This window comes from Scyliorhinus torazame, chromosome 25 (genome assembly GCF_047496885.1).
Source record: "Scyliorhinus torazame isolate Kashiwa2021f chromosome 25, sScyTor2.1, whole genome shotgun sequence".
Classification (NCBI taxonomy): Eukaryota; Metazoa; Chordata; class Chondrichthyes; order Carcharhiniformes; family Scyliorhinidae; genus Scyliorhinus; species Scyliorhinus torazame.
The window spans coordinates 14,189,774-14,217,621 of record NC_092731.1 but is presented as its reverse complement, the minus strand read 5'-3'; the positions used below and the strand labels follow the sequence as shown (position 1 = coordinate 14,217,621).

The window sequence follows — 27,848 nt, the reverse complement described above, 5'->3', positions numbered from 1 at the left end:
TAACTGTTGGTGGTTGGAGAAGATCCGTGTTTTGGACTGAGATCCACTCCTGGGTTTTCTTTGGGAGGGGGTTGCTTAGCTCCGATCCTGCTCCTGGCGTTGATCCACTCCAACTCTTCCAGCGGCCGGTTGGCGCGGTGGCGTCACTGGGGCAGCGTCACGTGCTCGGCCGAAGGGGGGGTTCCCCCGGCGCGGACCAATCAGCGCGTGAGCGCTGCCGCCTGGGAAATTCCCGCAGAAGGAGCAAAAAAAAGAGAAACTGAAATAAACAGAGAGGCGCGGCCGGGGCGGCAGCAGCAGCAGCACAGACACAGACACAGACAGGGCACACGGCACAGCCCAGCACCGGGCACAGCCCAGCGGCAGCAATGAAGGGCAAGAAGCAGGAGCAGCTCCCGGGGCTTCCAGGCTCCACAGGTGGGTGTCCCTCTCCTCCACCCCACCCTGTCTGTCACTCCCCACCCCCTGCGAGTGTGTGTCTGTCACTCCCCACCCCCTGTAAGTGTGTCTGTCACCACTTCCCCCCCCCCCCCCCTGTGAGTGTGTCTGTCACTCTCCCCCTGTGTCTGTGTCTGTCACCCCCCCCCACCCCCTGTGAGTGTGTCTGTCACTCTCCCCCTGTGAGTGAGTCTGTCACTCTCCCCCTGTGAGTGTGTGTGTCACTCCCCACCCCCTGCGAGTGTGTGTCTGTCACTCCCCACCCCCTGCGAGTGTGTGTCTGTCACTCCCCACCCCCTGCGAGTGTGTGTCTGTCACTCCCCACCCCCTGCGAGTGTGTGTCTGTCACTCCCCACCCCCTGCGAGTGTGTGTCTGTCACTCCCCACCCCCTGCGAGTGTGTGTCTGTCACTCCCCACCCCCTGCGAGTGTGTGTCTGTCACTCCCCACCCCCTGCGAGTGTGTGTCTGTCACTCCCCCCCCTTGTGAGTGTGTCTGTCACTCCCCCCCCCCCTCCCCGTGTGTGTGTCTGTCACTCTCCCCCTGAGTGTGTCTGTCACTCTCTTTCCCCCCCCCAGTGTGTATGTCTGTCACTCCCCCCCCCACCCCCTTTGTGTGTGTCTGTCACTCCACCCCCCCCCACCCCCTGTGTGTGTGTCTGTCACCCCCCCCCACCCCCTGTGTGTGTGTCTGTCACCCCCCCCCACCCCCTTTGTGTGTGTCTGTCACTCCCCCCCCCCACCCCCTTTGTGTGTGTCTGTCTGTCCCCCCCCCCCCCCCCAGTGTGTGTGTGTCTGTCTGCCCCCCCCCCCTCGTGTGTCTGTCTGCCTGCCTGTTCTCCCCCCCCCCACCCCTCACTATCTGTCAAGCCCATGTACCTGTCTGCTCTGCACTCTCCTTTGCCGACCTAATGTCTCTTCCCCATTTCCCTCACCCCCTTGTCTGAGTTTGATGTTTGTTCCTGACTGATGTGCCCGGTTGCCCCGGCCCTATCCAGCCGTACCTCTTCTCCCATTCTCCTTCCTTGTTCCCTTCCTCCTCCTCCTCCTCCTCCGCCACCCGTTCTGGCGGAGCGAGACGGGGACTGGAAGGTGACCGAGGGGATGAATCGCGGGGCAGTCAGCGCGGGTGACGGGATGGAGGTTTACAAACAGACAGCGGCGCGGTTTGCAACCAGATTAAAGGGCGCAGAACTGTATTTTGAAATTGCGAGGCACTGCTGCAAGTCAGTGGAGCGTTGAGACTGTCAGAAAGATCAATCCGAGGTCACCCGTCCCGAGAATATAAGATTGTCGCCGATTAATTTGGGTGGAACCTCTCTTTTTTTTTGTCCCAGAGAATGTGGAACTCGCTACGGTGTGCCGTGTTCGAGGCTCGTAGTACAGTAGCGTTTATGGGGAAGCTATACGAGGGAGGAAGCACGAGCAGGATATGTTGGGGTGAGAGGCTCGCGTGTGGCATAAACACCGACATGGAGTAGCTGGGCTGAATGCATTCACAGCACACAAGCAGCTTCTGCAGTTTAAGGCATGTTTTTAACCTAGTAAATGTGAACTGCGGACACCAGCGAAACAACAGAACGGAGTTGGAGGGCCAGCTGTAACGGTTTCAGGGTGCACAGGCTCCCCTTTCTAAAAGAAACACTTTACTGAGCAGCAGCGAAGGACACGTCGAAAGTTGGCACCTGCACTGTTATTTCTGCAGCCTGGTTTCTGGATCGTGCTGAAGAAGAGAGTTTGATTTTTGTACGTGACTGGTGTCACTCCATGGGCAGACCCGCGGCTGCCATGTGGCCGTGCTGTGCAGCCAACTTGGCTGGCATGGACCTTCTTGAGAATATTGTTCTTCTGGGCAAATGCCAGCCGGGTGATCAGCGCCGAATGGTTACAACACTGGAGGCCATTCGGCCCATTGTGCTCTCCGAATGAGCGACTCACCGGCTGCCCGTTCCCTTGCAGCCCTGTGCATTTCCTCCTTTTCAGATCATCGTCCAATCCTCTTGAAAGCCTCGAATGAACCTGCCTCCGCCAGACTCTGGGACAGAGCATTCTTTTTTTTTTAAATTTAGAGTATCCAATTCATTTTTTCCGATTTAAGGGGCAATTTAGCGTGGCCAATCCACCTAACCCTGCACATCTTTGGGTTGTGGGGGTGAAACCCACTGGGAGAATGTGCAAACTCCACACAGACAGTGACCCAGAGCCGGGATCGAACCTGGGACCTCGGTGCCGTGAGGCAGCAGTGCTACCACTGCGCCACCGTGCCGGGACAGAGCGTTCCTGACCCGCTAACCACTCGCTGCATGGAAAAAACTTCCTTCTCGTTGCTCCTTTTGCCAGCTGCCTTAAGTCTGTGCCCCCTCGCGATCCTTCACCAATGCGAACGGTTTCTCCCCCTGTCGACCCTGCCCGGGGGCCTCGCGATTGCGAGCATCTCCCTCAGACCTCCTCCCCACCTTCTCTGCTCCAAGGAAAATGGTCCCAAAGTCTCCAATCCGTTCCACGGTGAGGATGCAAGAATCAGAATGTATTCTGGAAACAGTTCTTTTCGGACTGTCTGTGCAAGATGTTGGGAGTTCCTCTTCCCTGGCGAGGATGGGATTGAAGTTCGCATATTCTGATGGGGCAGGTATTTTGTGGATGCTTGCCACTGTGTGCGCTTGAAGGCCCATTCGATGGAGCAGAATATTGGGATAACCTCAAGGGTGGGACGGGAGACAGATTTCTGTGGTCGGTCAACAGTCCGAGGCACTGCGCCAATCCTGCCAGGTTCGTTTTAGGGCAAGTACCAATTTGAAGGGGAGATGCGAGTTTGTGTCAAAGTATTGAAGCTTTCTGAAGAAATATTATTATAAAGAATGGCCATTGTAGCTCCCCCATGGCATGGCAAACCCCTCCACCGCTCAAACGGTGCGGACGTGGCTCAGTGTGCGGTGCTGGACCTGTTGGAGATGTTTTGTTTTGGGAACAGGATTATTTGGCATCTTTTGTCCGGCTGATTTCTTGACTCCGTTTTTTTTTTGCGGTCGCTGTGTGCTGACTTAATCATCGGGTCTCTTTCAAAAGCCGAAGTGAGTCAGTCGCCCACAGGCGGGTGAGACCCGCCTCCTCTCGTTATTTTTAACCCAGGGAGAGCCTTCGAGAGCAAACCGCCTGCCTCTGCCACGGAAGGCTGAGAGGAAAGGTTGACGGCAACCTTAACGTGTCAGTCGAAACCCGATTGAAATCTCTTTTTCCATGCCAGTCTCTCTCTTTCTTCCCCCCCCCCCCCTTGCACAACCTCTGAAATAGGAGCAATGAGTAGGCCATTCAGCCCATCGAGCCTGCCCCGTCACTCAGTAAGATCATGGCTGGTCCACAAGTGGCCTTGACTCCCGTCTTCCTGCAGCCCCCCCCCCCCCCCCGCCTTGTCAATGAAATGAAAATCGCTTATTGTCACAAGTAGGCTTCAAATGAAGTTACTGTGAAAAGCCCCTAGTCGCCACATTCCGGCGCCTGTTCGGGGAGGCTGGTACGGGAATTGAACCGTGCTACTGGCCTGCCTTGGTCTGCTTTCAAAGCCAGCGATTTAGCCCTGTGCTACAATCAACCTTGGCCTTGAATATATTCAATGACCCGGCCCCCATTTCTCGCTGGAGGAGCGGCAGAGCTCCAAACACTGGAGCGCTCTCAATTTGACACTGTGGCCCCTCGTTCTCGACCCCCACCAACCCGTGAGGGGAGACATCCTCTCTCGGCATCTACCCCCTCAGAACTTTGTATGTTTTAACAATTGATTTTCCAAATAAATCTTGTCCGCGCCAATCCTATTTGGTGCGTTTCTTTGGGTGTCTGTGCATTTCTCTCCGCCCACTTCCTCTTCTCTCACCCTAGTGCCGCTGATTCCTTGCTTTAGCACAGTTCCTGGATCTGCCACCTTTCGTCATTCAACAGGAGCTTCAACTTGGCACCCTGGCCAATACTGACCGAAATCACGCCGCGTTCCGTTCACACATCAACCCCCCCCCCCGCTCTGCGTTTGCCCACCTAAACTCGCTCCTGATCTGGCAGTGTCTTTTAAAATTCCCAAATCCAGCCGCGGCCTCTTCTCCCCCCCCCCCCCCCCCGCGGCTGTAATCTCCTCCCAGCCCGCCAACCTGACAAAATCTCTGCACTCCTCTCTAATTCTGGCCTCTTGAGCAACCCCGGTTATCATCGCTTGGTGGCCGTCCCTTCAACTGCCTGGGACCCTAAGCTCTGGAATTCCCTCCCTAAACTTTACTCTCTCTGCCCCCACCCCTCCCTCTCCCACACTCTCTGTCCCTTCTCCTCCGACCTCGGGTGACCGTCTGTGCGGAGTCTGCCCGTTCTCCCCGTGTGTGCGTGGGTTTCCTCCGGGTGCTGCGGTTTCCTCCCACAGTCCAAAGATGTGCGGGTTAGGTGGGGGTTATGGAGGGTAGGCCGGCGAGTAGGGCCTGGGTGGCTCTTTCAGAAGGTCGGTGCAGATCCACTAGGCCCCCTTCTGCACTGTAGGGATTTTCTGGTTGACTGGGAGGTTTCTGGCGGCATGAGAAGTTTTAATTGTGGAACTGCTCCCTGGGCTTCCATTCTCTCTTGTGCCTCGCTCACTGACATCTCTCTCTCTCCCTCTTTGTTTTTTTTCCCACTCGAAAAAGGAATGCTCTTTCTGTGGGTCGGTGCAGACTCGATGGACCAAATGGCCTCCTTCTGCACTGTAGGGAATCTATGGTTCCTGTTTCTATATCTCCTTTTGTGGCTCAGGTTAACACTTTTCTACTAATGCTCCGATGAGACCCTTTGCGTTAAAGGCACTGTATAAACATTCTCCCTTTTCCGGTTAACTCCACATTAACAGGGGGCCGGTATCGAACAGGGGTCCTCGGTGCCACGAGGCAACAGTGCTAACCACTGCGCCACCGTGCCGCCCTGCATTTGAGTTAGAATTGATGTTTTAATTCTTTTATCGTTTAATAGATTTCACTGTTTACATCGACTACACCCAATAAATAAAAAGAATGCAGATGGCACTGGGAGAGGTGATGGGGAAGTGATCACTGCGCAGATTAAACCTGGATTTGGAGTTTAGATTTGCTTTCTAGTCATATTGGCCGAGATACCTCTTTGTGCTTAATGTGAGCCATGATGTGGAGATGCCGGCGTTGGACTGGGGTGAGCACAGTAAGAAGTCTTACAACACCAGGTTAAAGTCCAACAGGTTTGTTTCGATGTCACTAGCTTTTGGAGCGCTGCTCCTTCCTCAGGTGAACAGATTCAAAGATGCCAGATAATGCTTGGAATGCGAGCATTAGCAGGTGATTAAATCTTTACAGATCCAGAGATGGGGTAACCCCAGGTTAAAGAGGTGTGAATTGTGTCAAGCCAGGACAGTTGGTAGGATTTCGCAGGCCAGATGGTGGGGGATGAATGTAATGTGACATGATTCCCAGGTCCCGGTTGAGGCCGCACTCGTGTGCGGAACTTGGCTATAAGGTTCTGCTCGGCGATTCTGCGTTGTCGCACGACCTGAATGACACCACACAACCCTGCCATGGCAATCTCTGCAAGACGTGCCAGATCATCGATACGGGTACCACCATTACACGTGAGAACACCACCCACCAGGTACGCGGTACATATTCGTGCGACTCGGCCAACGTTGTCTACCTCATACGCTGCAGGAAAGGATGTCCCGAAGCGTGGTACATTGGCGAGACCATGCAGATGCTGGGACAACGGATGAACGGACATCGCGCGACGATCACCAGACAGGAATGTTCCCTTCCAGTCGGGGAACACTTCAGCAGTCAAGGGCATTCAGCCTCTGATCTCCGGGTAAGCGTTCTCCAAGGCGGCCTTCAGGACGCGCGACAACGCAGAATCGCCGAGCAGAAACTTATAGCCAAGTTCCGCACACACGAGTGCGGCCTCAACCGGGACCTTGGATTCATGTCGCATTACATTCATCCCCCACCATCTGGCCTGCGAAATCCTACCAACTGTCCTGGCTTGATGTAATTCACTCCTCTTTAACCCGGGGTTACCCCATCTCTGGATCTGTAAAGATTTAATCATCTGCTAATGCTCGCATTCCAAGCATTGTCTGGCATCTTTGAATCTGTCTATATATATGTTTCTGGCGCATACTTCTTCATTCACCTGAGGAAGGAGCAGCGCTCCGAAAGCTAGTGACATCGAAACAAACCTGTTGGACTTTAACCTGGTGTTGTAAAACATCTTACTGTGCTTAATGTGAGGCATGGAGCTGGGGGGGGAGGGGGATGGTGTGAGGAAGACCTTTTTCACATAGCGAGTGATATGAGCTGGGACTTGCTGTCTATGAGCAGGGGTGGGGGGGGGGGTGTTGGAAGCGGAGATGATAAATGATTTCAAAAGGAAATTGGATTAGAGCTTGAGGAAATAAACGTTTAGGGCTGCGGGGATGGGACGGGGGTTTGTTGGATGGGAGGGGGGTTGCTGAATGGGACTGACTGGTTTCTCTCAGGTCGGCACAAATTTAATAGGCTGACTGACCTTGTTTTGTGTCTGTATGACTATACGACATAGGAGCAGAAGTTGGCCACTCGGCCCATCGAGTCTGCTGCGCCATTCCATGAGATCACGACTGATCTGATGTGACGATCCTCAACTCCACTTTCCCACCTTATCCCCATAACCCTCGATTCCCTCACTGATTAAAAATCTCTCTCAGCCTGGAACACACTTAGCGACCCAGCCTCTACAGCTCTCTGCGGTAAAGAATTCCACAGATTCACTCCCCTCTGAGAGAAGAAATTCCTCCTCATCTCTGTCTGAAATGGGTGACCCCTCACTCTGAGATTCTGCGCTCTGGTCCCAGACTCTCCCACAAGGGGAAACATCCTCTCTGTGTTATGACCAGACTGCCAGAAACACGAGGAAAACCATTGGGGCCATTTACAGAAGAATTATTATTTTTTTCTCTCATTGTGCACTTAATTATTTTACTTTATTAGCTAAGAAAAAAAAGAGGACGAGGGGCAGAAATGGCGGCCAGGAGGCACAGTGGTCAGCACCGCTGCCTCACAGCGCCAGCGATCCAGGGTCAATTCCGACCTCGGGTGACTGTCCGCGCGGAGTCTGCACGTTCTCCCCGTGTCTGTGTGGGTTTCCTCCGGGTGCTCCGGTTTCCTCCCGCAGTCCAAAGGTGTGCAGGTTAAGTGGATTGGCCGTGATCAATGTGCGGGGCATTGGACCGGGTGGGGGAGTGGGCCTAGGGCGGGAGCTCTTTCGGAGGGTTGGTGCAGAATCAATGGGCCGAATGGCTTCCTTCTGCACTGTGGGGACTGTGGGGATCCTGTGATTCCAGGAAAAGTTTCTGGCATGGTTATGCAGAGGCGGGTGGTCATATGATGTAACCTCTGGGCGTTTGTCCAGAAACACGTGGCAACTCCAGATATTCAATTCAGTTATTTTCTGCTTCCGTTGGCAGTCACTTTGTCTTCTCAATTCCACCCCCTTCCAAAAGACGGAGGGCTGGATTCTCCTGTTTTTGGGACTACGTCCCCACGCCTGCGTCAAGACTATGCCTGCATCAAAACAGGGGGCTAGCAGGGACCTGGCGTAAATCTAGCAGCTCTTGCTGCAGATAAAGGGGCTGTTTAGCACAGGGCTACATCGCTGGCTTTGAAAGCAGACCAAGGCAGGCCAGCAGCGCGAGTTCAATTCCCGTACCAGCCTCCCCGAACAGGCGCCGGAATGTGGCGACTAGGGGCTTTTCACAGTAACTTCATTGAAGCCTACTTGTGACAAGCGATTGTCATTTAATTTCATACGGGGCCCCCGCACCTCCGGGTCGGAGGCCGCACACGGCGGCGGCCTCCAGCGGCTGTGCCGTGCTCCATGGCGGACTCGGACCGCGGAGCTGGACACTGAAAATAGACCACCCCGATCGGCCGCGCGTCCGACCGCCCGCGCAAACATTGCCTTGTCGCGTATAAGGACGCCCGCCCTCCGATCGTGGAACTGGTGCTGGTCCTGATTTCGGGGAAATTAATTCTCTGCCCCGGCGCCGGCCGCGATTTCGGAGTCGGGGTGCGGAGAATCCAGCCCCAACGCTGGCGGTGGCCATTCATCCCCTCGAGACTGTCCTGCCATTCAGCCCGATTTCAATCTGCAATCTTTGCCGCTCACTGGTGGCTCAGCGGTAGTGCCCTCGGTTGATATTTATCCCTCGCGCAACGTCGCCTGTGCAAGGAACAAAGACACGTGGAAGAAAGTGGAGGCCTTGGAAATGTGGGATATAAAGAAGTTTCTTTAAAATTCCGTGTCCAGTCCTTGAGACAAATGACGGGCCTAAGTGTCACCTAGAAAACAAAATGTCTGTATTTGGGCCACTTGGAACCTCCTCTAGAATGCGGGCAGGCAGCGGAACCTCCTCTAGAACGCGGGCAGGCAGCGGAACCTCCTCTAGAACGCGGGCAGGCAGCGGAACCTCTGCTAGAACGCGGGCAGGCAGCGGAACCTCTGCTAGAACGCGGGCAGGCAGCGGAACCTCCTGTAGAACGCGGGCAGGCAGCGGAACCTCCTGTAGAACGCGGGCAGGCAGCGGAACCTCCTGTAGAACGCGGGCAGGCAGCGGAACCTCTGCTAGAACGTGGACAGGCAGCGGAACCTCTGCTAGAACGCGGGCAGGCAGCGGAACCTCTGCTAGAACGCGGGCAGGCAGCGGAACCTCCTCTAGAACGCGGGCAGGCAGCGGAACCGCCTCTAGAACGCGGGCAGGCAGCGGAACCTCCTCTAGAACGCGGGCAGGCAGCGGAACCTCCTCTAGAACGCGGGCAGGCAGCAGAATCTCTAGAATGCGGGCAGGCAGCGGAACCTCCGCTAGAACGCGGGCAGGCAGCAGAACCTCCGCTAGAATGCGGGCAGGCAGCAGAATCTCTAGAACGCGGGCAGGCAGCGGAACCTCCTCTAGAACGCGGGCAGGCAGCAGAATCTCTAGAACGCGGGCAGGCAGCGGAACCTCCGCTAGAACGCGGGCAGGCAGCAGAACCTCCGCTAGAATGCGGGCAGGCAGCAGAATCTCTAGAACGCGGGCAGGCAGCGGAACCTCCTCTAGAACGCGGGCAGGCAGCAGAATCTCTAGAACGCGGGCAGGCAGCGGAACCTCCGCTAGAACGCGGGCAGGCAGCAGAACCTCCGCTAGAATGCGGGCAGGCAGCAGAATCTCTAGAACGCGGGCAGGCAGCGGAACCTCCTCTAGAACGCGGGCAGGCAGCGGAAAGAGGGGATTGACCTGGGTAGTTGGATGACGGACGTGATGGGGTTCTTGCAGCGGATGTGTGAGGGTGGTGCAAGACAGACGGGGGTGACACACGGTGACAGCAGATCATCTCCTCTGTAGGAGCAACGGCGACGGGGCTAGAGAGTGACGAGCTGGTCATTTGATCGCGTGTCGCCGTTGGTGAGAGCTTCCTGTGCGCAAATGGGCTGCTCCCACCAACAGTGGTGACACTTCAATTAAAAAGTGAACAAAGGGGCAGCACGGTAGTGCAGTGGTTAGCATTGCTGCCTCATGGCGCCGAGGTCCCAGGTTCGATCCCGGAGTGGTTAGCATTGCTGCCTCATGGCGCCGAGGTCCCAGGTTCGATCCCGGCTCTGAGTCACAGTCCGTGTGGAGTTTGCACATTCTCCCCGTGTTTGCGTGGGATTCACCAGACAAGGATCACGGTGGGAGCCCTAGCTGATTTTTTAACTCCCCCCCCCCCCCCCCCCCCCACCACAACCACCACTTCCTTCCTTTCCCTGATGCCAGTTAGAATCATAGAAATTACTGTTCAAAAATAGGCCATTCAGCCCATCAAGTCTGCACCGGCCCTTGGAAAGAGCACACCACTTAAGCCTCACACCTCCACCCTATTCCCATAACCCAGTAACCCCACCCACTCTTTTGGACACTAAGGGACAATTTATCACGGCCAATCCAACTAACCTGCACATCTTTGGACAGTGGGAGGAATCCGGAGCACCCGGAGGAAACCCACGCAGACACGGGGAGGACGTGCAGACTCCGCACAGACAGTGACCCAGGGCCGGGAATCGAACCTGGGACCCTGGAGCTGTGTGAGGCAGCAGTGTTAACCACTGTGCCGCCTGGGTGGATGGTGGATGACGGTAACGTCACTGGACTAGCAACCCTGAGGGGTCACGGGTTCAAATCCCACCCCGGCAACTGGCGGAATTCAAATTCGCTGAATAAGGGGGCAGCACGGTGGCACAGTGGTTAGCACCGCTGCCTCACGGCGCCGAGGGCCCAGATTCGATCCCGGCTCTGGGTCACTGTCCGTGTGGAGTTTGCACATTCTCCCCCGTGTCTGCATGGGTCTTGCCCCCACAACCCAAAGATGTGCTGGGGTAGTCACACTAAATTCCCCCTTAATTGGAAAAAATGAATTGGGTACTCTAAATTAAAAAAAAAAAAAAAATTCGGTGAATAAAATCTGGAATTGAAAGCTGGTCTCAGTCACGGCGACCGTGACAACTATCGTCAATTGTTGTAAAATCCCATCTGGTTCACTAATGTCCCCTTTAGGGAAGGAAATCTGCCATCCTTACCCGATCTGGCCTACATGTGACTCCAGACCCACAGTGATGGGGTTGACCCTTAACTATCCCTCTGGAATGGCCGAGCGAGACACTCAGTTCGAGGGCAATTAGAAATGGGCAATAAATGCCCGCATACCATGAATGGATTAAAAAAAAAAACCGTTGCTAATTCAGCAATGGGCAGGACGTTTATGTAGCTCGGTGTTAGCGGCATGGTAACAGTGGTTAGCACTGTGGCTTCACAGCTCCAGGGTCCCAGGTTCGATTCCCGGCTTGGGTCACTGTCTGTGCGGAGTCTACACATCCTCCCCGTGTGTGCGTGGGTTTCCTCCGGGTGCTCCGGTTTCCTCCCACAGTCCAAAGATGTGCAGGTTAGGTGGATTGGCCACGCTAAATTGCCTTTAGCGTCCATAATGGTTAGGAACGATTACTGGGATAGGGTGGAAGTGAGGGCTTAAGTGGGGTGGTCTTTCCAAGGGTCGGTTCAGACTCGATGGGCCAAATGGCCTCCTTCTGCACTGTAAGTTCTGTGTTCTATGTATGGCGCCTTTTGCTACTTTGCATTTGGGAAAGTAGCAGATTGGCTTAGCACCACCTACTCTTTGCTGCCCACCACCACCCCCCCCCCAACTTTCTGTCTTCAGAGTCCCATCGAGCAGAAATTGCAACTTCTGAAGTGGTCTCTACCCCATGACGAGACACGTCACGGTATCGGTTGAATTTGACTCAGGAAGCTGTTTGCACACAACTTCTCCCTGAATTTGGGACGGGGGAGGAAGCTGGCCAGATGGTCCAGGCAAAACAACAAAAAAAAATGTACGTTGGCGCACTTCCTTATTCTGGGGAAGCTTGCAGGCTGACCTGAGGAGTTGGCCACTGACGAGGAGGGCATCCTGTAACGGAGGGTGGGGGCGAAAGCGGGGAATTATTGCCTCCAGTTTCTGGCAGTGGGGGGAATTACTCTGCTGTCGACGCTTGACGTGGGCTGCTGCTCGTTCCCGAGTTTCTCTTCCTGTTCCTCTGGTGGATTTAAAAGGTGGCTCGCAGCTGGACGTGTTCAGTCCCTGACTCGAGCTTGGCGCAGGTTCCTGACGCGGAGGCATTTCTGTGTGAATAAGCTTTCCTGCTTGGTTTGAGCGCTCTGTGGCTGGAGACTTGCTTCCCCTGGTACCCGCTGACCTGTCTGCCTGCGGCTGAGGGCGGTGAGAATTTGGCAACAAATCCGGTTTAATTTTTGTGCAGTTGGGATAACGGTAGGTCGTTGGGACCACAAATGTGGGTGATTCCAGGCATCCGGAATTATCATCGCAAGCATAGAGTATGGAAGCCATTTTCTTTTTTTGCCTTGGAAAAGGGAAACATTTACCTGAGTTGACTTGTAATATAATCGAGGCACATTATTCACTGGTGACCGATTTGAAATAGCAGCGGAAATTAACATAGAACGGAGGGCAAGGAATCAGGCCATTCGGCCCAACTGTTTAATGCTGGGTGTTGACAGTCCCACGTGACATCACGCCAGTAAGGAAAATCCTGCGAAGGAATAAAGCTGCGTAAACTTGTTGTGCTGAAGTAGACCGCCTGAGCCAATGAGAAATGAAAATCACTTATTGTCACAAGTAGGCTTCAAATGAAGTTAGTGAAAAGCCCCTAGTCGCCACATTCCGGCGCCTGTTCGGGGAAGCTGTTACGGGAATTGAACCGTGCTGCTGGCCTGCCTTGGTCTGCTTTCAAAGCCAGCGATTTAGCCCAGTGTGCTAAACCAGCCCAGATGCGTTTCTAGAGAAATTTGGGATTGACTTCCACACCCCATCGAGTTGAGTGAGGGTGATCTTCTATGGAAAATAGGTGGGGTTTATTGGGAATCCTTGTTCTTCTCTTTCAAAATCCTCTTGTCATATATGGCAGAGACCCCCCCTATCTGGGGGGGTGGTATGGTGGCACAGTGGTTAGCATTGCTGCCTCACTGCGCCAGGGACCCAGGTTCAGTTCCGGCCTCGGGTGACTTGTACGGAGGGTGCATGTTCTCCCCGTGTGTGCGTGGGTTTCCTCCCACAGTCCAAAGATGTGCAGGTTAGGTGGGGTTACGGGAATAGGGTGGAGGAATAGGCCTAGGCAGGGTGCTGTTTCAGAGAGTTGGTGCAGACCCGATGGGCCGAATGGCCCCTGTAGGGATTCAATCTCGGAGGCTGGGGTCACCCTGTGTACGATTTTGTTTCACTTTTTTTCTTCTCTCTCATCTTCCCAGGAGCCAGCGGGTCAATACATCAGGACCAGAATTTCGGTGAGTACCTGTACATCTGGAGCAATTCTCCCTTGGGCAAGGAAACACGGTTATTTTTCCATTCGGGGTCCCAGCTGTTGAGTCAGAAAGTCGCAGAGTCGGTCAGAATTCTGCGGTTAGTAACACTCCTCCTGACTCCCTCAAAGCCTGTCCAATATGGGTACAAGTCAGGAGTGCGATGGAATGCTCGCCACTTGCCTGGATGAGTGCAGCTCCTAACACTCCAACATCATGGACAAAGCAGCCCCGCATGATTGGCATCTCAAATATCCACTCCCTCCACCACCGACACACGGGCAGCCTGTGTGTCATGTACAAGATGGTACACACCAAGCCCCCTTCAACGGCACCTTCCAAACCCACCACCTCTACCAGGACAACGGCAGCAGACACTTCGAAACATCACAGGCCTGGGGGGTTCCCCTCCAAGCCCAGCACCATACCAACTTGGAAATATATCGGCCGTTCCTTCACTGTCGCTGGGTCAAAACCTTGGAACTCCCTCCCTAACAGCACGGTGGGTGTACCTACACCTCACGGACTGCAGTGGTTCAAGAAGGCGGCTCACCCACCAGCTTCTCGAGGGGCAATTAAGGACGGGCAATAAACGCTGGGCCCAAATCTCAGGAAAGAATGAATCCAACAAGATTGTGTACTGTCCCCTCCGCCACACCCTCAACCTAACTATTATGTTAGCAGAATTCGTCACTGTCTGTGCGGAGTCTCCACGTTCTCCCCGTGTCTGCGTGGGTTTCCTCCGGGTGCTCCGGTTTCCTCCCACAGTCCAAAGATGTGCAGGTTAGGTGGATTGGCCGGGCTAAATTGCCCTTTCACGTGCAAAGGTTGGGTGGGTGACTGGGATGGGTCGGGGAATTGGGCCTAGGTGGGGGTGGGAGGTGGGGGGACCTCTTCCGAAGGGTCGGTGTGGGCTTGATGGGCCACAGGGCCTCCTTCTGCACTGTAGGGATTCTGTGATTTCTAAGAATCTATCTAACTCGGTCTTAAGAATATTCAATGACTCGGCCTCCACTGCTCTCTGGGGCAGCGAATTCCACAGTCTCACGATCGTCTGGGAGAAATAAATCCTTCTCAACTTAAAATGGGAGACCCCATATTTTTAAACTGTGTCCCCCCCCCTAGTTCTAGTCGCTCTCATAAGGGAAAGGAAAATCCTTTGAACATCTTTCTGTCAAGTCCCCTCAGAATCCGACGTGTTTCAATAAGATTACCTCTGAACTCCAATGAGGGAGGATCGGCCAGATGGGCCTAACCTGTCCTCGTTGGCAAACCCTTCACGCCAAGAATCAGCCAAGTGAATCTTCCCTGAACTGCCTCCAATGTAATTATGTTGTGTGTTTTATTTTCCAGATCTGAATGTACTGAATGAATTTATCCTGAAGGATCTTGAAGAGGGGAAAATCAGGAACACGCAGCCTTGCGACTTCGCCGATCCTCAGATTGGAGAGATCAGGAACCAGCTCATGAACCAGGTTCCCGGCTGGGCTGCGTCCCCGGCTGAGCTGATGCCCATGGACACGGGGCCGCCTCAACTGGTCAGCAGGGGCACGGGGCCGCCCCAGATGGTCGGCAGGGGCACGGGGTCGCCTCAGCTGGTCGGCAGGCGCACGGGGTTGCCTCAGCTGGTCGGCAGGGGCACGGGGTCGCCTCAGCTGGTCGGCAGGGGCACGGGGCCGCCTCAGCTGGTCGGCAGGGGCACGGGGTCGCCTCAGCTGGTCGGCAGGGGCACGGGGTCGCCTCAGCTGGTCGGCAGGGGCACGGGGTCGCCTCAGCTGGTCGGCAGGGGCACGGGGACGCCTCAGCTGGTCGGCAGGAGCACGGGGCCGCCTCAGCTCGTCAGCAGGGGCACGGGGCCACTTCAGCCGGTCAGCAAAGATGACGGGGTACAGGACACGAAGAGGAAAGCCGCCCGGCGCGGGGGGAGGAAGGCCGATCCATCGCGGTCCGGCTCCAGGCTCTTTCCCCACCCGTTCGGTGACGTTTATGTGAAGGAGGAGATGCCCAAATTGGTCATTGTGGAGCAGCCAAAGCAACGGGGTATGAGGTTTCGCTACGAGTGCGAGGGCCGTTCAGCGGGCAGCATTCCAGGAGAGAACACAACGGAACAAAGCAAAACTCTCCCAGCCATCCAGGTGAGTGTCCATGGTGTGCCTTCGGGAATGTCCGTGCTGTCTGCCTGTGTGGGGTGTTACTCGATCAAAGCTGACTGGTGGAGGCTCTCCTGGAGGATTCTGCCTCATGAGCTGCCTCAGCTGATCAGCTGCTGAACCCCTCATTTTCTTTGTTAACATAGAATTTACAGTGCAGAAGGAGGCCATTCGGCCCATCGAGTCTGCACCAGCTCTTGGAAAGAGTACCCCACTTAAACTCACACCTCCACCCTATCCCCATAACCCAGTAACCCCACCCAACACTAAGGGCAATTTTGGACACTAAGGGCAATTTACCATGGCCAATCCACCTAACCTGTACATCTTTGGACTGTGGGAGGAAACCGGAGCACCCGGAGGAAACCCACACAGACACTGGGAGAACGTGCAGACTCCGCACAGTGACCCAAGCTGGGAATCGAACCTGGGACCCTGGAGCTGTGAAGCAATTGTGCTATCCACAATGCTACCGTGCTGTTACTTCCGGAATCGACTATTGCAACACACTTTGTGACAGTATCCTACGTTCTACCCTCGGTTAACTTGAGTTCTTCCAGGGCTACGCTGCCTGTGTCCTTGCACGCTCCAAGTCCCATTCACTCATCACCCTATTGCGCTCGCTGACCGAGTTTGATTCCCAGTCGAGCAATACCTCTATTTTTAAGTAAAACAAGCAAACAATTCTAATCATTGTTTCAAATTCCTCCATGGCCTCGCCACCCCATCCCTCTCTCCGTAAACGTCTCCAGTCCCTCAATCCTCCGAGACCAGTGCACTTTTCCAACTCTTTGAACATCCCCCGATTTCACTCCTCCACTGGCGGCCGTGCCTTCTGCTGCCTGGGGCCCCCAGCTCTCTCTCGCCAAATCTCTCCGACTGTCCACCTCCTTTAAAACGCTCCTTAAAACCTCCTTCAAGCCAATCGGCGATGGTGGTGCAGTGGTAAAGCCTCTAGACCACTAATCCAGAGGTCCAGGCTAACGTTTTGGGGTTTGGATTCTGTTGATGAAATCTGGAATTGAAAGCTAGTCTCGGTAATGGTGACCATGAAACCATGGCCGATTGTTGGAAAAACCCACGGTGGCAAAGCGGTTAGCACTGCTGCCTCACGCCGCCAGAGACCCGGGTTCAATTCCGGCCCCGGGCGACTGTCTGTGTGGAGTTTGCACATTCTCCCCGTTTCTGCGTGGGTTTCCTCCGGGTGCTCCGGTTTCCTCCCACAGTGCAGGGATGTGCAGGTTAGGTGGATTGGCCGTGCTAAATTGTCCTTCGTGTCCAGGGATGTGCAGGTTAGGTTATGGGGTTACGGGGATAGGGCGAGGTGGACACTCCTACATGGGTAGAGTGCTCATTCGAAGGGTCGGTGCAGAATCGATGGGCCGAATGGCCTCCTTGTGCACCGTAGGGATTCTATGGTTCACTAATGTCCCCTTTAGGGAAGGAAATCTGCCGTCCTTACCCGGTCTGGCCTACACGTGACTCCAGACCCACATCAATGGGGCTGACTTTTAACTGCTCCCCCCCCCCCCCCCCCCCCTCTGAAATGGCCGAGTGAAACACTCAGTTGGACTGACTAGAGAAGGGCAACAAATGCTTCATAATGCTCCTGGGAAGAGCCTTTATATTGAAAAAGTTATATCGATGCATGTTGATTTTGTGGCACCAAAAGCATTTCATAGTATCTGCAGCACCAAAGCAGACCGTTCGCCCCAACAAGTCTGTACTAGCTCCATATCAACCAAACTGTTCATACCCTCAACCAAAAGGAAGATAGTTCATCGACTAAATCCTTGACACCAGCAAATAAGAGTACCCTTGCTGTGTACAGTTCGGATCTTTCGATTATAGAATGGGATCCAGAGGCACTGGAGATGGGGTATTCCTAGAGCTTTGATCACATGACTTGCCCTCCCCCGCCACACTCCAGCCATTATTCGGCCTTCACGTCCGTCCTGGTGACGTCCGGCCTTCCTACGCCAATCGGAAAGCACCAGGACTCGTTCCCCAACTGGATGATGTTTGGCTGTCGGCCGAACAGCAGATGTCTACGGGGTTTTGCGTACACCGCCACACTCCGCCACCAGGAACGCGTTGCCTGATGGATGGGGGGGAGGGGGGGAACCATTAGCAGGATCAGATGATTCTGCCAGCGGGAACGGCCCAAACATTCTGCCCTAAAACTAGGGACCATCGATGTATGACGGTCACCGATAAATACGGAGCGACCTCTTTACCCAGCGAGGGGTGAGAATGTGTTAGCCGCTCCCTGTGAACGTTGAGATGCATTAAAGGGGAAACTAGATACATGCGTTAGGGAGGGGGGTGGGGGGGGGAGGAGAAGGAGACGGGTGTGTTGGCACGGAGAGACGGAGAAGGGGTGGAAGCAGGCTCATGTGGAGCACGAAGGCCAGCATGGACCGTTTGGACAGAATGGCCTATTTGTGTGAATTCTGTGTAATCCAGTCTAACTGGTTCAGCCAGACGTCAAGCTAGATTGTGTTTATACATCACCGTCCGACGCAATTCCCTCAAAAATGGATCGTTTTTGAATTGATGTTTTTCTCACTCCCCACTGCCTCATATTTCACAGACTCGTCCGGAACATAAGGGGAGGCATTTGCCACCTCGTGCCTACACCAGCCCTTTGAAACTATCCAGTTAGCTCCACTCCTCACTCTCCATTGCCCCAAAAGTATTTCCTGTTCAAGTATTTATTCAATTCCATTTTGACAATTACCATGGAATCTAATTTCATCATCTTTCCAGGCCACGCTTCCCTCATCATCCTAACTGGTCTTTGTTTATATATTTTTTGCTAATTATCCTTTGATTGTTAAACTCTCCCCAACAGGAAGATTATCATTTGTTAACCTTGCACTACCCCATCAAACACTCCCAGGACAGGTACGATTCCCGGCTTGGGTCACTGTGTTCTCCCCGTGTGTGCGTGGGTTTTCTCCGGGTGCTCCGGTTTCCTCCCACAGTCCAATTATGTGCAGGTAAGGTGGATTTGCCATGATAAATTGCCCTTGGTGTCCAAAATTGTCCTTAGTGTTGGGTAGGGGGGGGGATACTGGGTTATGGGGATAGGGTGGAGGTGTGCACCTTGGGTAGGGTGCTCTTTCCAAGAGCCGGTGCAGACTTGATGGGCTGAATGGCCTCCTTCGGCACCAAATTCTATGAAAAGTACAGCAAGGGGGTAGACACAGAGTAAAGCTCCCTCTACACTGTCCCCATCAAACACTCCCAGGACAGGTACAGCACGGGGTTAGATACAGAGTAAAGCTCCCTCTACACTGTCCCCATCAAACACTCCCAGGACAACTACAGCACGGGATTAGATACAGAGTAAAGCTCCCTCTACACTGTCCCCATCAAACACTCCCAGGACAGGTACATCACGGGGTTAGATACAGAGTAAAGCTCCTCTACACTGTCCCCATCAAACACACCCAGGACAGGTACAGCACGGGGTTAGATACAGAGTAAAGCTCCCTCTACCCTGTCCCCATCAAACACTCCCAGGACAGGTACAGCATGTGGTTAGATACAGAGTAAAGCTCTCTCTACACTGTCCCCATCAAACACTCCCAGGACAGGTACAGCACGGGGTTAGATACAGAGTAAAGCTCCTCTACACTGTCCCCATCAAACACTCCCAGGACAGGTACAGCACGGGGTTAGATACAGAGTAAAGCTCCCTCTACACTGTCCCCATCAAACACTCCCAGGACAGGTACAGCATGGGGTTAGATACAGAGTAAAGCTCCCTCTACACTGTCCCCATCAAACACTCCCAGGACAGGTGCAGCACGGGGTTAGATACAGAGTAAAGCTCTCTCTACACTGTCCCCATCAAACACTCCCAGGACAGGTACAGCATGGGGTTAGATACAGAGTAAAGCTCCCTCTACCCTGTCCCCATCAAACACTCCCAGGACAGGTCCATCACGGGGTTAGATACAGAGTAAAGCTCCTCTACACTGTCCTCATCAAGCAGTCCCAGGATTGGCATAGACCGGGGTTAGATACAGAGTAAAGCCATTTTATGTCTGATTACAATAAAGACCATACTTCAAATGGAAGATTGTTGAGCTGCCTGCTGTTGACTCTCGTCATTACAGGCAGCAAGTTTAAAAACGTATCAATAGTTGTTTGCTGGAGAAGGGCTGGGTAAATCACGACACCGATGTTCGAAATTCTCCAATGGTTTTGCTGCATTTGTTTGGCTTTTTTTCGTAGTGGAATATTCGGGGGAATTTTAGCCAGGAGTTTGAAGCACCAGTACTAGGTGAATTCCCAGGGTCACAGGGTGGGGCCAGAGGAGGGAGATTTTGTGGGGGATTCCATTATACCTGCCCATGGTTTATTTGTTAAATGCATCTTGAATTACCCTTCGGTCTGTGGTGGTTTATAGTCGTTATTGGCTGGGATGAACTGAGAGAATGAAAGAAAGACTCGCTTTTCTAGAGCTCTGATCACGAGCTCAGGATTTCCAAAGTATTTTACAGCCAAGGCCTTACTTTCTGAAATGTAGTCACTGCTGTAATTTGGGTAACGCGGAAGCCAATTTGCACGCAGCAAGCTCCCGCCAACAGCAATGAAATGATGATCAGATTATTTTTAGTCACATTGGTTGAGGGGTAAATACTCCCCAGGAGGGAGAACTCTCCTGTTCTTCGTCGAAATAGTGCCGTGGGATCTTTGACCTCTCTCTACCCAAGGCCTCAGTTGAAGGCCTCATCTGAAAGATGGCACCTCTGACAGTGCAGGGCCCTGGCACTGAGGCCCAGATTTAAAAAATATATTTTATTAAGGCATTTATAATTTTAACAGTTTTGGTTTTATAAATTTAGAGAACCCAATTCATTTTTTTCCAATTAAGGGGCAATTTAGCGTGGCCAATCCACCTACCCTGCACACCTTTGGGGTGTGGGGGCGAAACCCACGCAGACACGGGGAGAATGTGCAAACTCCACACGGACAGTGACCCAAAGCCGGGATCGAACCTGGGACCTCGGCGCCGTGAGGCTGCAATGCAAACCGCTGTGCCAACGTGCCGTCCCCCTTGAGCATTCCTGATTTTTAATCGCGCCACCAATGGCAGCTGTGCCTGGGTCCCAAGCTCTGGAATTCCCTCCCTAAGTAACCCATCTCTACATCTCCTTCCTCCTTTTTAAGACGCTCCTTACAACGACCCGATCAAGCTTTCACGCAACTGTCCAAATATCTCCTCCTCTGGTTTAAAAGTCTAATTTTGTGTTCAGCACCTTGGGATGTTTTATTACGCTGAAGGTGTTATGTAAACGCATTTTAGAATCTCTTCCTCCAATCAGTGTGACCAAATGTCACAGCCATGTTTTTAAAAAGTGTATTCATGGGGTGTGGGCAACACTGGTGAGGCTGGCATTTGTTGCCCATTCCCACGTGCCCCTCGAAGGTGGTGCTGAGCTGCCACCTTGAACCACTGCAGTCCATATGAAGTAGGTACACCCACTGTGCCGTTCCGGAGGAAGTTCCAGGATTTTGACCCAGCGACAGTGAAGGAACGGCCGATATATTTCAGTGACTTGGAGGGGAACCTCCAGGTGGTGGGGTTCCCAGGTATCTGCTGCCCTTGTCCTTCTGGATGGTAGCGGTTGTGGGTTTGGAAGTTGCTGTCTAAGGAGCCTTGGTGAGTTGCTGCAGTGCATCATGCAGATGGTGCACAGAGCTGCCACTGGGAGTCGGTGGTGGAGGGAGGGAACGTTTAAGGTGGTGGATGGGGTGCCAATCAAGCAGGGCTGCTTTGTCCTGGATGATGTCGAGCCTCTTTTGAGTGTTGTTGGAGCTGCGCTCACCCAGGCAAGTGGGGAGTATTCCATCACACTCCTGACCTGTGCCTTGTAGATGGTGGACAGGCTTTGGGGTGTCGGGTGATGAGTTACTTGCAGGATTCCCAGCCTCTGACCTGCTCCGGTAGTCACAATATTTGCTGTCCCAGTTCAGTATCTGGTCAATGGTAACCCCCGGGATGTTGATAGTTGCTGAATTGGTGCCTTGTTCTCCTGTATCCAGATCCAGAACTGGCAAGGCGAGGTGAAGGTGATCGTGTCCTTGGTAACCAAAGATGAACCGTACAAGCCGCACCCGCACAGCCTTGTGGGTAAAGACTGCCAAAATGGCATCTGTGAAGTAACCGTTAGTCCCAAGTGCAACATGAAAGCGAGGTAAGGGATTGAGTTCCTGTAGTCAAGAGTGTTTGTTGTGTCATTGTAAAAGGCTGTGCCGTCCTTGCATATAGAGAATAACTCCCCAAACGACAGGTTCTTTATTGCTGAAGAGTTCAATGTGAGATTACAAGGATTTTTTTTTTTTTAAACCCTAGCCCTTTCTCTTATGATTACCTCCTCTCTCCTGGTCTCTCTCTCTCCTCCGCCTGACTGCCCTCCCTCTGCACCCCCCTCCATATCTATCTATCTCTCTCTCGCTCTCTCCATCTGCCCCCTCTCTTTCTCTCCCTCCCTCCTCCACCTCTCTATCTCTCCCTATGCCCCCCTCACTCTTTCTCTATCTCTTCCTCCCTCCACCCCCTCTCTATCTCTTCTTTCTCTCCCTCCGCCCCCCACTCTCTCTCTGGCTCTCCCCCTCCGCGCCCTCTCTGTGTCTCTCTCTCTTTCTCCCTCCTCACCCTCCTTACTCTTCTGACTAATTATAGGTCTACTCTATTCCACCTTTATCTTTATAATAATCTTTATTGTCACAAGTAGGCTTACATTAACACCACAATGAAGTCACTGTGAAAATCCCCTCGTCGCCACATTCCAGCGCCTGTTCGGGTACACAGAGGGAGAATTCAGATTGTCCAATTCACCTAACAAGCACGTCTTTAGGGACTTGTGGGAGGAAACCGGGGCGCCCGGAGGAAACCCACGCAGACACGGGGAGAACGTGCAGACTCCGCACAGACAGTGACCCAGCGGGGAATCAACCTGGGACCCTGGCGCTGTGAAGCCACAGTGCTAACCACTGTGCTACGTGCTGCCCACCTCTCCTCATAGGACGGGGTTTGATAGTTCAGTTGGATAGTTTAGAATAGGTGACTAATTGGGATAGCAGTATTGCCAAAGAGGCAGCGCAGGGCTGATGGGCTGAATGGTCCCCTCTGAGCTGTAAGGTTCTTAAGATTCTCCTCTGAAGGACACTCCACTCTCGCCGGGATATTATTTATGCTCACTCTCTGTTTTTTTAAAAATAAATTTAGAGTATCCAATTATTTTTTTTTTCCAATTAAGGGGCAATTTAGCGTGGCCAATCCACCTCCCCTGCACATCTTTGGGTTGTGGGGGGTGAAACCCACGCAGACACTGGGAGGATGTGCAAACTCCACACGGGACAGTGACTCAGGACCGGGATTCGAACCTGGGACCTCGGCACCGTGAGGCATCAGTGCTAACCACTGCGCCACCGTGCTGCCCAACTTGCCCAGTAATGACCATCTATGGATGAGTCAAGGAGGTTAATATGGGTGGGATATTTGACCCTGGCGGGCATCCCGGTCTTAGGTTGCACTGCTGCCTCACGGCGCCAGGGGACCCCGGATTCCATTCCGGCCTCAGGTGATTGTGCGGAGTCTGCACTTTCTCCCCGTGTCTGCGTGGGTTCCCTCCGGGTGCTCCGGTTTCCCTCCCACAGTCCAAGATGTGCAGGTGAAGTGAGGCTTAGGGGATAGGCGGTGAGGGGGGGAGGGAGTGGGCCTAGGTGGGGCGTACTCTTTCGGAGGGGTCAGTACAGGCTCGACGGACCAAATGGCCTCCTTCTGCACTGTAGGGACTCTATGGTATGTGAGTGTTGTTCATGATTATTACGGAAATAACCCTAGCTCTGCACTTGTGACTGGGCCCCTTCTTATTGTCAAACAAGCAAGCTCTCATCTTGAGCCAACCGTGGAGTGTGGGGTTGGAGTCGCGTGTCGGCTAGACCAGATAAAAGTCGCTGTTTCCCGTCTACAAAGGATCTTGGTGTCACATTTTAGGATTGATTCATTTTTCCCTCTGGATGTTTCTGTGTCCTCACCCCCGTGATTTATTGAATTTCTGTCCTCTTGGGTTGATGGCCCAGTCCTTCAACCCCTGCGCCCCTTGGCCGTTTGAATGTACCAGTGGTTACGGTCATTGTGCACAGACCTCCCACTATTCACGACACTCCCTGTTTCTCTCTCTCTCAGTTTTGCTAATCTCGGCATCCAGTGCATGAAGAAGAAAGAGATTGGGAAAGCGCTTGATCACCGACTGAAACTTGGGATCGATCCTTTTAACGGTAAGCCGATATTCTTGAGATTCATTGGAAAACCTGCGTTTTTTGGCGAATTTACTTCTGTAGCACAGTGGTTAGCTCCGTGGCTTCACAGCGCCAGGGTCCCCGGGTTCGATTCTTGGCTTGGGTCACTGCCTGTGCGGAGTCTGCACGTTCTCCCCGTGTCTGCGTGGGTTTCCTCCCGGCGCTCCCGTTTCCTCCCACAAGTCCCGAAACACGTGCTTGTTAGGTAATTTGGACATTCTGAATTCTCCCTCCGTGTACCCGAACAGGTGCCGGAATGTGGCGACTAGGGGCTTTTCACAGTAACTTCATTGCAGTGTTAATGTAAACCCACTTGTGACAATAAAGTTTATTATTATATCCCGCCGAAACTGCGGAAGAAGGGAGCCGGTACAGACATCTTAGGGACAGGATAAGTTGACAGATCTGGGGTCGAAGGGGGCGAAAAAAAAGCATATCCGATCGTTGAATTTATAACTCTGATGCCCTCCAGGGTCAAATATCCCAACCGCGTAAACTGCCGTGGCCCGTCCATATATGGCCGTTACTGGGCACGTAATCAGAGAGTGCCCAGTGACTATGAAATATTACCCCAGCGAGAGTCCGTGTCCTCTAGAAGAGAATCTTAGAACGATAGAACACAGAAGGGGAACATTCAGCCCATCATTGGTAGTGCTATCCCAAATTAATCGAACCAAGGAAGCTACATTAAACATTTATGAATCACTGGTTTTGGTTTCAGCTGGAGCACGGGTAGCGCAGTGCCTTCACAGCACCAGGGTCCCAGGTTCGATTCCCCGCTGGGTCACTGTCTGTGCGGAGTCTGCACGTTCTCCCCGTGTCTGCGTGGGTTTCCTCCCGGGTGCTCCGGTTTCCTCCCACAGTCCAAAGACGTGCAGGTTGGGTGGATTGGCCGTGGTAACATTACCCTTAGTGACCAAAAAGGTTAGATGGGGGTTATTGGGTTACGTGGGTAGGGAGGAAGGGAGTGCTTAAGTGGGTCGGTGCAGACTTGATGGGCTGAATGGCCCCCTTCTGCACTATATGTTCTATATACCTCATCCAATTCCGGGGCACCACAAACTCAGGAAAGATGTCTAGGCCTTGGAGATGGTAGAATGGCGCAGTGCGATCAAGGGGCTGAATTGCCTAGTCCTGCTCCTAGTTCTTATAGGATTCTCAGGGGGTTTGACAGGGTCGATGCTGAGAGGTTGTTTCCCCTTGTGGGAGAGTCTGGGACCAGAGGGCAGAATCTCAGAGTGAGGGGGTCACTCATTTCAGACAGAGATGAGGAGGAAATTCTTCTCTCAGAGGGGAGTGAATCTGTGGAATTATTTTACCGCAGAGAGCTGTAGAGGCTGGGCCGCTAAGTGTGTTCAAGGAAGGGCGGCATGTGGCACAGTGGTTAGCACTGGGACTGCGGCACTGAGGGCCCGGGTTCGAATCCCGGCCCTGGGTCACTGTCCGTGTGGAGTTTGCACGTTCTCCCCGTGTCTGTGTGGGTTTCACCCCCACAACCCAAAGATGTGCAGGGTGGGTGGATTGGCCACGCTAAATTGCCCCTTAATTGAAAAAAAATAATTGGGTACTCTAAATTTAAAAAAAGAAAAAGAAAAAAAGTATGTTCAAGGCTGAGATAGACATATTTTACATCAGTAAGGGAATCGAGAGTTATGGGGATAAGTGGGGCGGCACGGTGAACACAGTGGTTAGCACTGCTGCCTCAGTGCCAGGGTCCGATTCCCCGCTGGGTCACTGTCTGTGCGGAGTCTGCACTTTCTCCCCGTGTCTGCGCAGGTTTCCTCCGGGTGCTCCGGTTTCTTCCACAGTCCAAAGACATGCAGGTTAGGTGGATTAGCCATGATTAATTGCCCCTTAGTGTCCAAAGGTTAGGTGGGGTTACGTGGATAGGGCGGGGGGAGTGGGCCTAGGTAGGGTATTCTTTCAGAGTGTCGGTGCTGACCAGATGGGCTGAATGGAATGAATGCGACAGTGAAGGAATTGCCGATATACGTCCAGGGCGGGGGGGGGGGGGGGTTGCAATCGGAGGAGCCTCGGCGAGTTGCTGCGGTGCATCTAGTAGATGGCAGACACGGCTGCTGCCGTGCGTCGGTGGTGGAGGCAGTGAATGTTGACGAAGATGGATGGGGGTGCCGATCGAGGATTCCGCGCATCTGCATGAGAGGGACGTGCCTGTGAAACCACGCAATGGCGAGGTTTTCAGGCTCTCTGGGTTTTGCCAGTAATTACCAGGGTCCCTGTGTGCAGTTGAACCTCGTTTAACTTCAACAAGCGATACAAATGCCCTTGCAACTTGGAGCCAGGTGGTCGAGCCAGCTATTAGTTTCCAACGGTTATTGTTGCTATGTGACAAAGATAGAGTGTTAAATTTAACGGCTATGAGACCACAAGAGACTCTCCCATAGGCTCTGGCTCCAAGCCATAACCCCAGGAACCAAGTCACAGAGCAGAGCCAGCACAACCGGAAACTCTGCTCTTTGCACACATTGCACTTGGCTGCTGCTGTCCCGTCCTGTTAGGGTAGCCTGGCTGGGTTGAGAGAAATTCAGCCAAGATGCAAGATCAATGATCTACAATTGCAGCCGCTCTATCACTGGAGAGGATGGCTCACTCGGCATGTGAGGTTGCGAAGTTTAGAAGGATCCCTGACCCTCCTCTCTTCCCCCACCCCCTTTCTTCCCCTGCATTGGGGGGCCACCTTAGTAGCCTGCCTGGTAGTCAGTCGGCTGAGGAATTTTGCAGTCGAGTGCTCGGCCTGTGCTGGGTTAGCGCTAGCCTCCTTGCGCGCGCACACAGCTCGGCCGGTTCGAGTCCCGCTCCAGGGACCCGAGGACAGGGTGTGGGCCATCATTGCCGGTACTCTAGGGAGAAACGCTGCACCGTCAGGAGGTGCCCTTCCAGGTGAGCCACTAAACCAAGCCCCCCCCCCCAACCTGCCCTGGCAGCTGGATGGGTTACGTGGCCACATGGGAGTGTTGGTCAGGATTGCCTGCTTAGATGCCCCCAAGAGACCAGATAGCTGACTTGATGACTCTTGCAACCTGCAGACAGCTGCTCCGAGTTCCAAACGAGGTTTTGGTGTGCTCTCAAAACGAGAAAGCTCTCCAACGACCGTGTTGCATGTTAAGCCCCGGCTGTCTAGCCATCGGTGTCCACGGATGAGTCAGGAGTGCAGCAAATTCTCTCTCTGCCCTGCCAGTATCACAAGCTGCATCACAGGACAGCACTCACGCGCGCGCACACACACTGCAGGCAGGAGGGAAATCCCCAGCTCTTGGGGAACCTGAACCCTCCACCAAGTGTTGCTTAACGTCATAGAGTCAGAGTTTACAGCAGAAAAAGAGGCCCTTCAGCCCATCGTATCTGCGCCGGCCATCAATCTATTCGAATCCCCATTTTCCAGCACTTCATAAGACATGGGAGCAGAAATAGGCCATTCAGCCGATCGAGTATGCTACGCCATTCGATCATGGCTGATCCGTTCTTCATCCCCATTCTCCCCGTATCCCCGACCGTCATATTAATCACAAAATCCCCTTATTGATTTGTGCCGGAGGTGCTGTTACCCACAGGGCTGCAGGCCAAGAGCTGGAAGGTGAAGTCAGAGTGAATAGTTCTTCCTGAGAACACATTAACTCGGAGCAGGAGTCGGTAATTTAGCCTCTCGATCCCCGCTCCACCCGTTCAATGTGATCATGGCCGATCTCCTCCCGGCCTTAACTCCACCGTCCTGCCCGTTCTCCATAACCCTTCAACCCATTCCCCATGAAAAATCTGTCTAACTCCAATGTCCCGTAAATTCAAACCCATTCCTCCCACACCAATCTTGAGCCACGCGTTTACCTCCTTAATCTTATTGACCCTGTGCCAATTAGCTCGTGGCTCAGGTAGTAATCCAGAGATTATTACCTTTTTTGTTCTGCTTTTTAATTTAGCTCTGAGCTGTTCATACTCCCTCAGCAGAATCTCTGGCCTTGTCCTACCTGTATCATTGGTTCCTAGGTGGAGCACGACACCTGGATCTTTACTTTTCCCACTCCCAAGTTCCTCTGCAGCC

At 53.4% G+C, this 27,848-nt stretch overlaps 1 protein-coding gene across 1 annotated transcript in view; it reads left to right on the top strand.

Moving 5' to 3' along the window:
- The first annotated feature begins 256 nt into the window (after positions 1–256).
- LOC140402343 (uncharacterized) overlaps positions 257–27,848 on the top strand; it is a 47,744-nt gene continuing 20,152 nt past the window's right edge. The window contains exons 1-5 of the mRNA XM_072490060.1: positions 257–417; positions 13,269–13,304; positions 14,673–15,454; positions 21,530–21,681; positions 23,679–23,770. Coding sequence (XP_072346161.1) covers positions 369–417; positions 13,269–13,304; positions 14,673–15,454; positions 21,530–21,681; positions 23,679–23,770 — 1,111 coding nt within the window. The 5' untranslated portion in view covers positions 257–368. The remainder of the gene's footprint in view (positions 418–13,268; positions 13,305–14,672; positions 15,455–21,529; positions 21,682–23,678; positions 23,771–27,848) is intronic.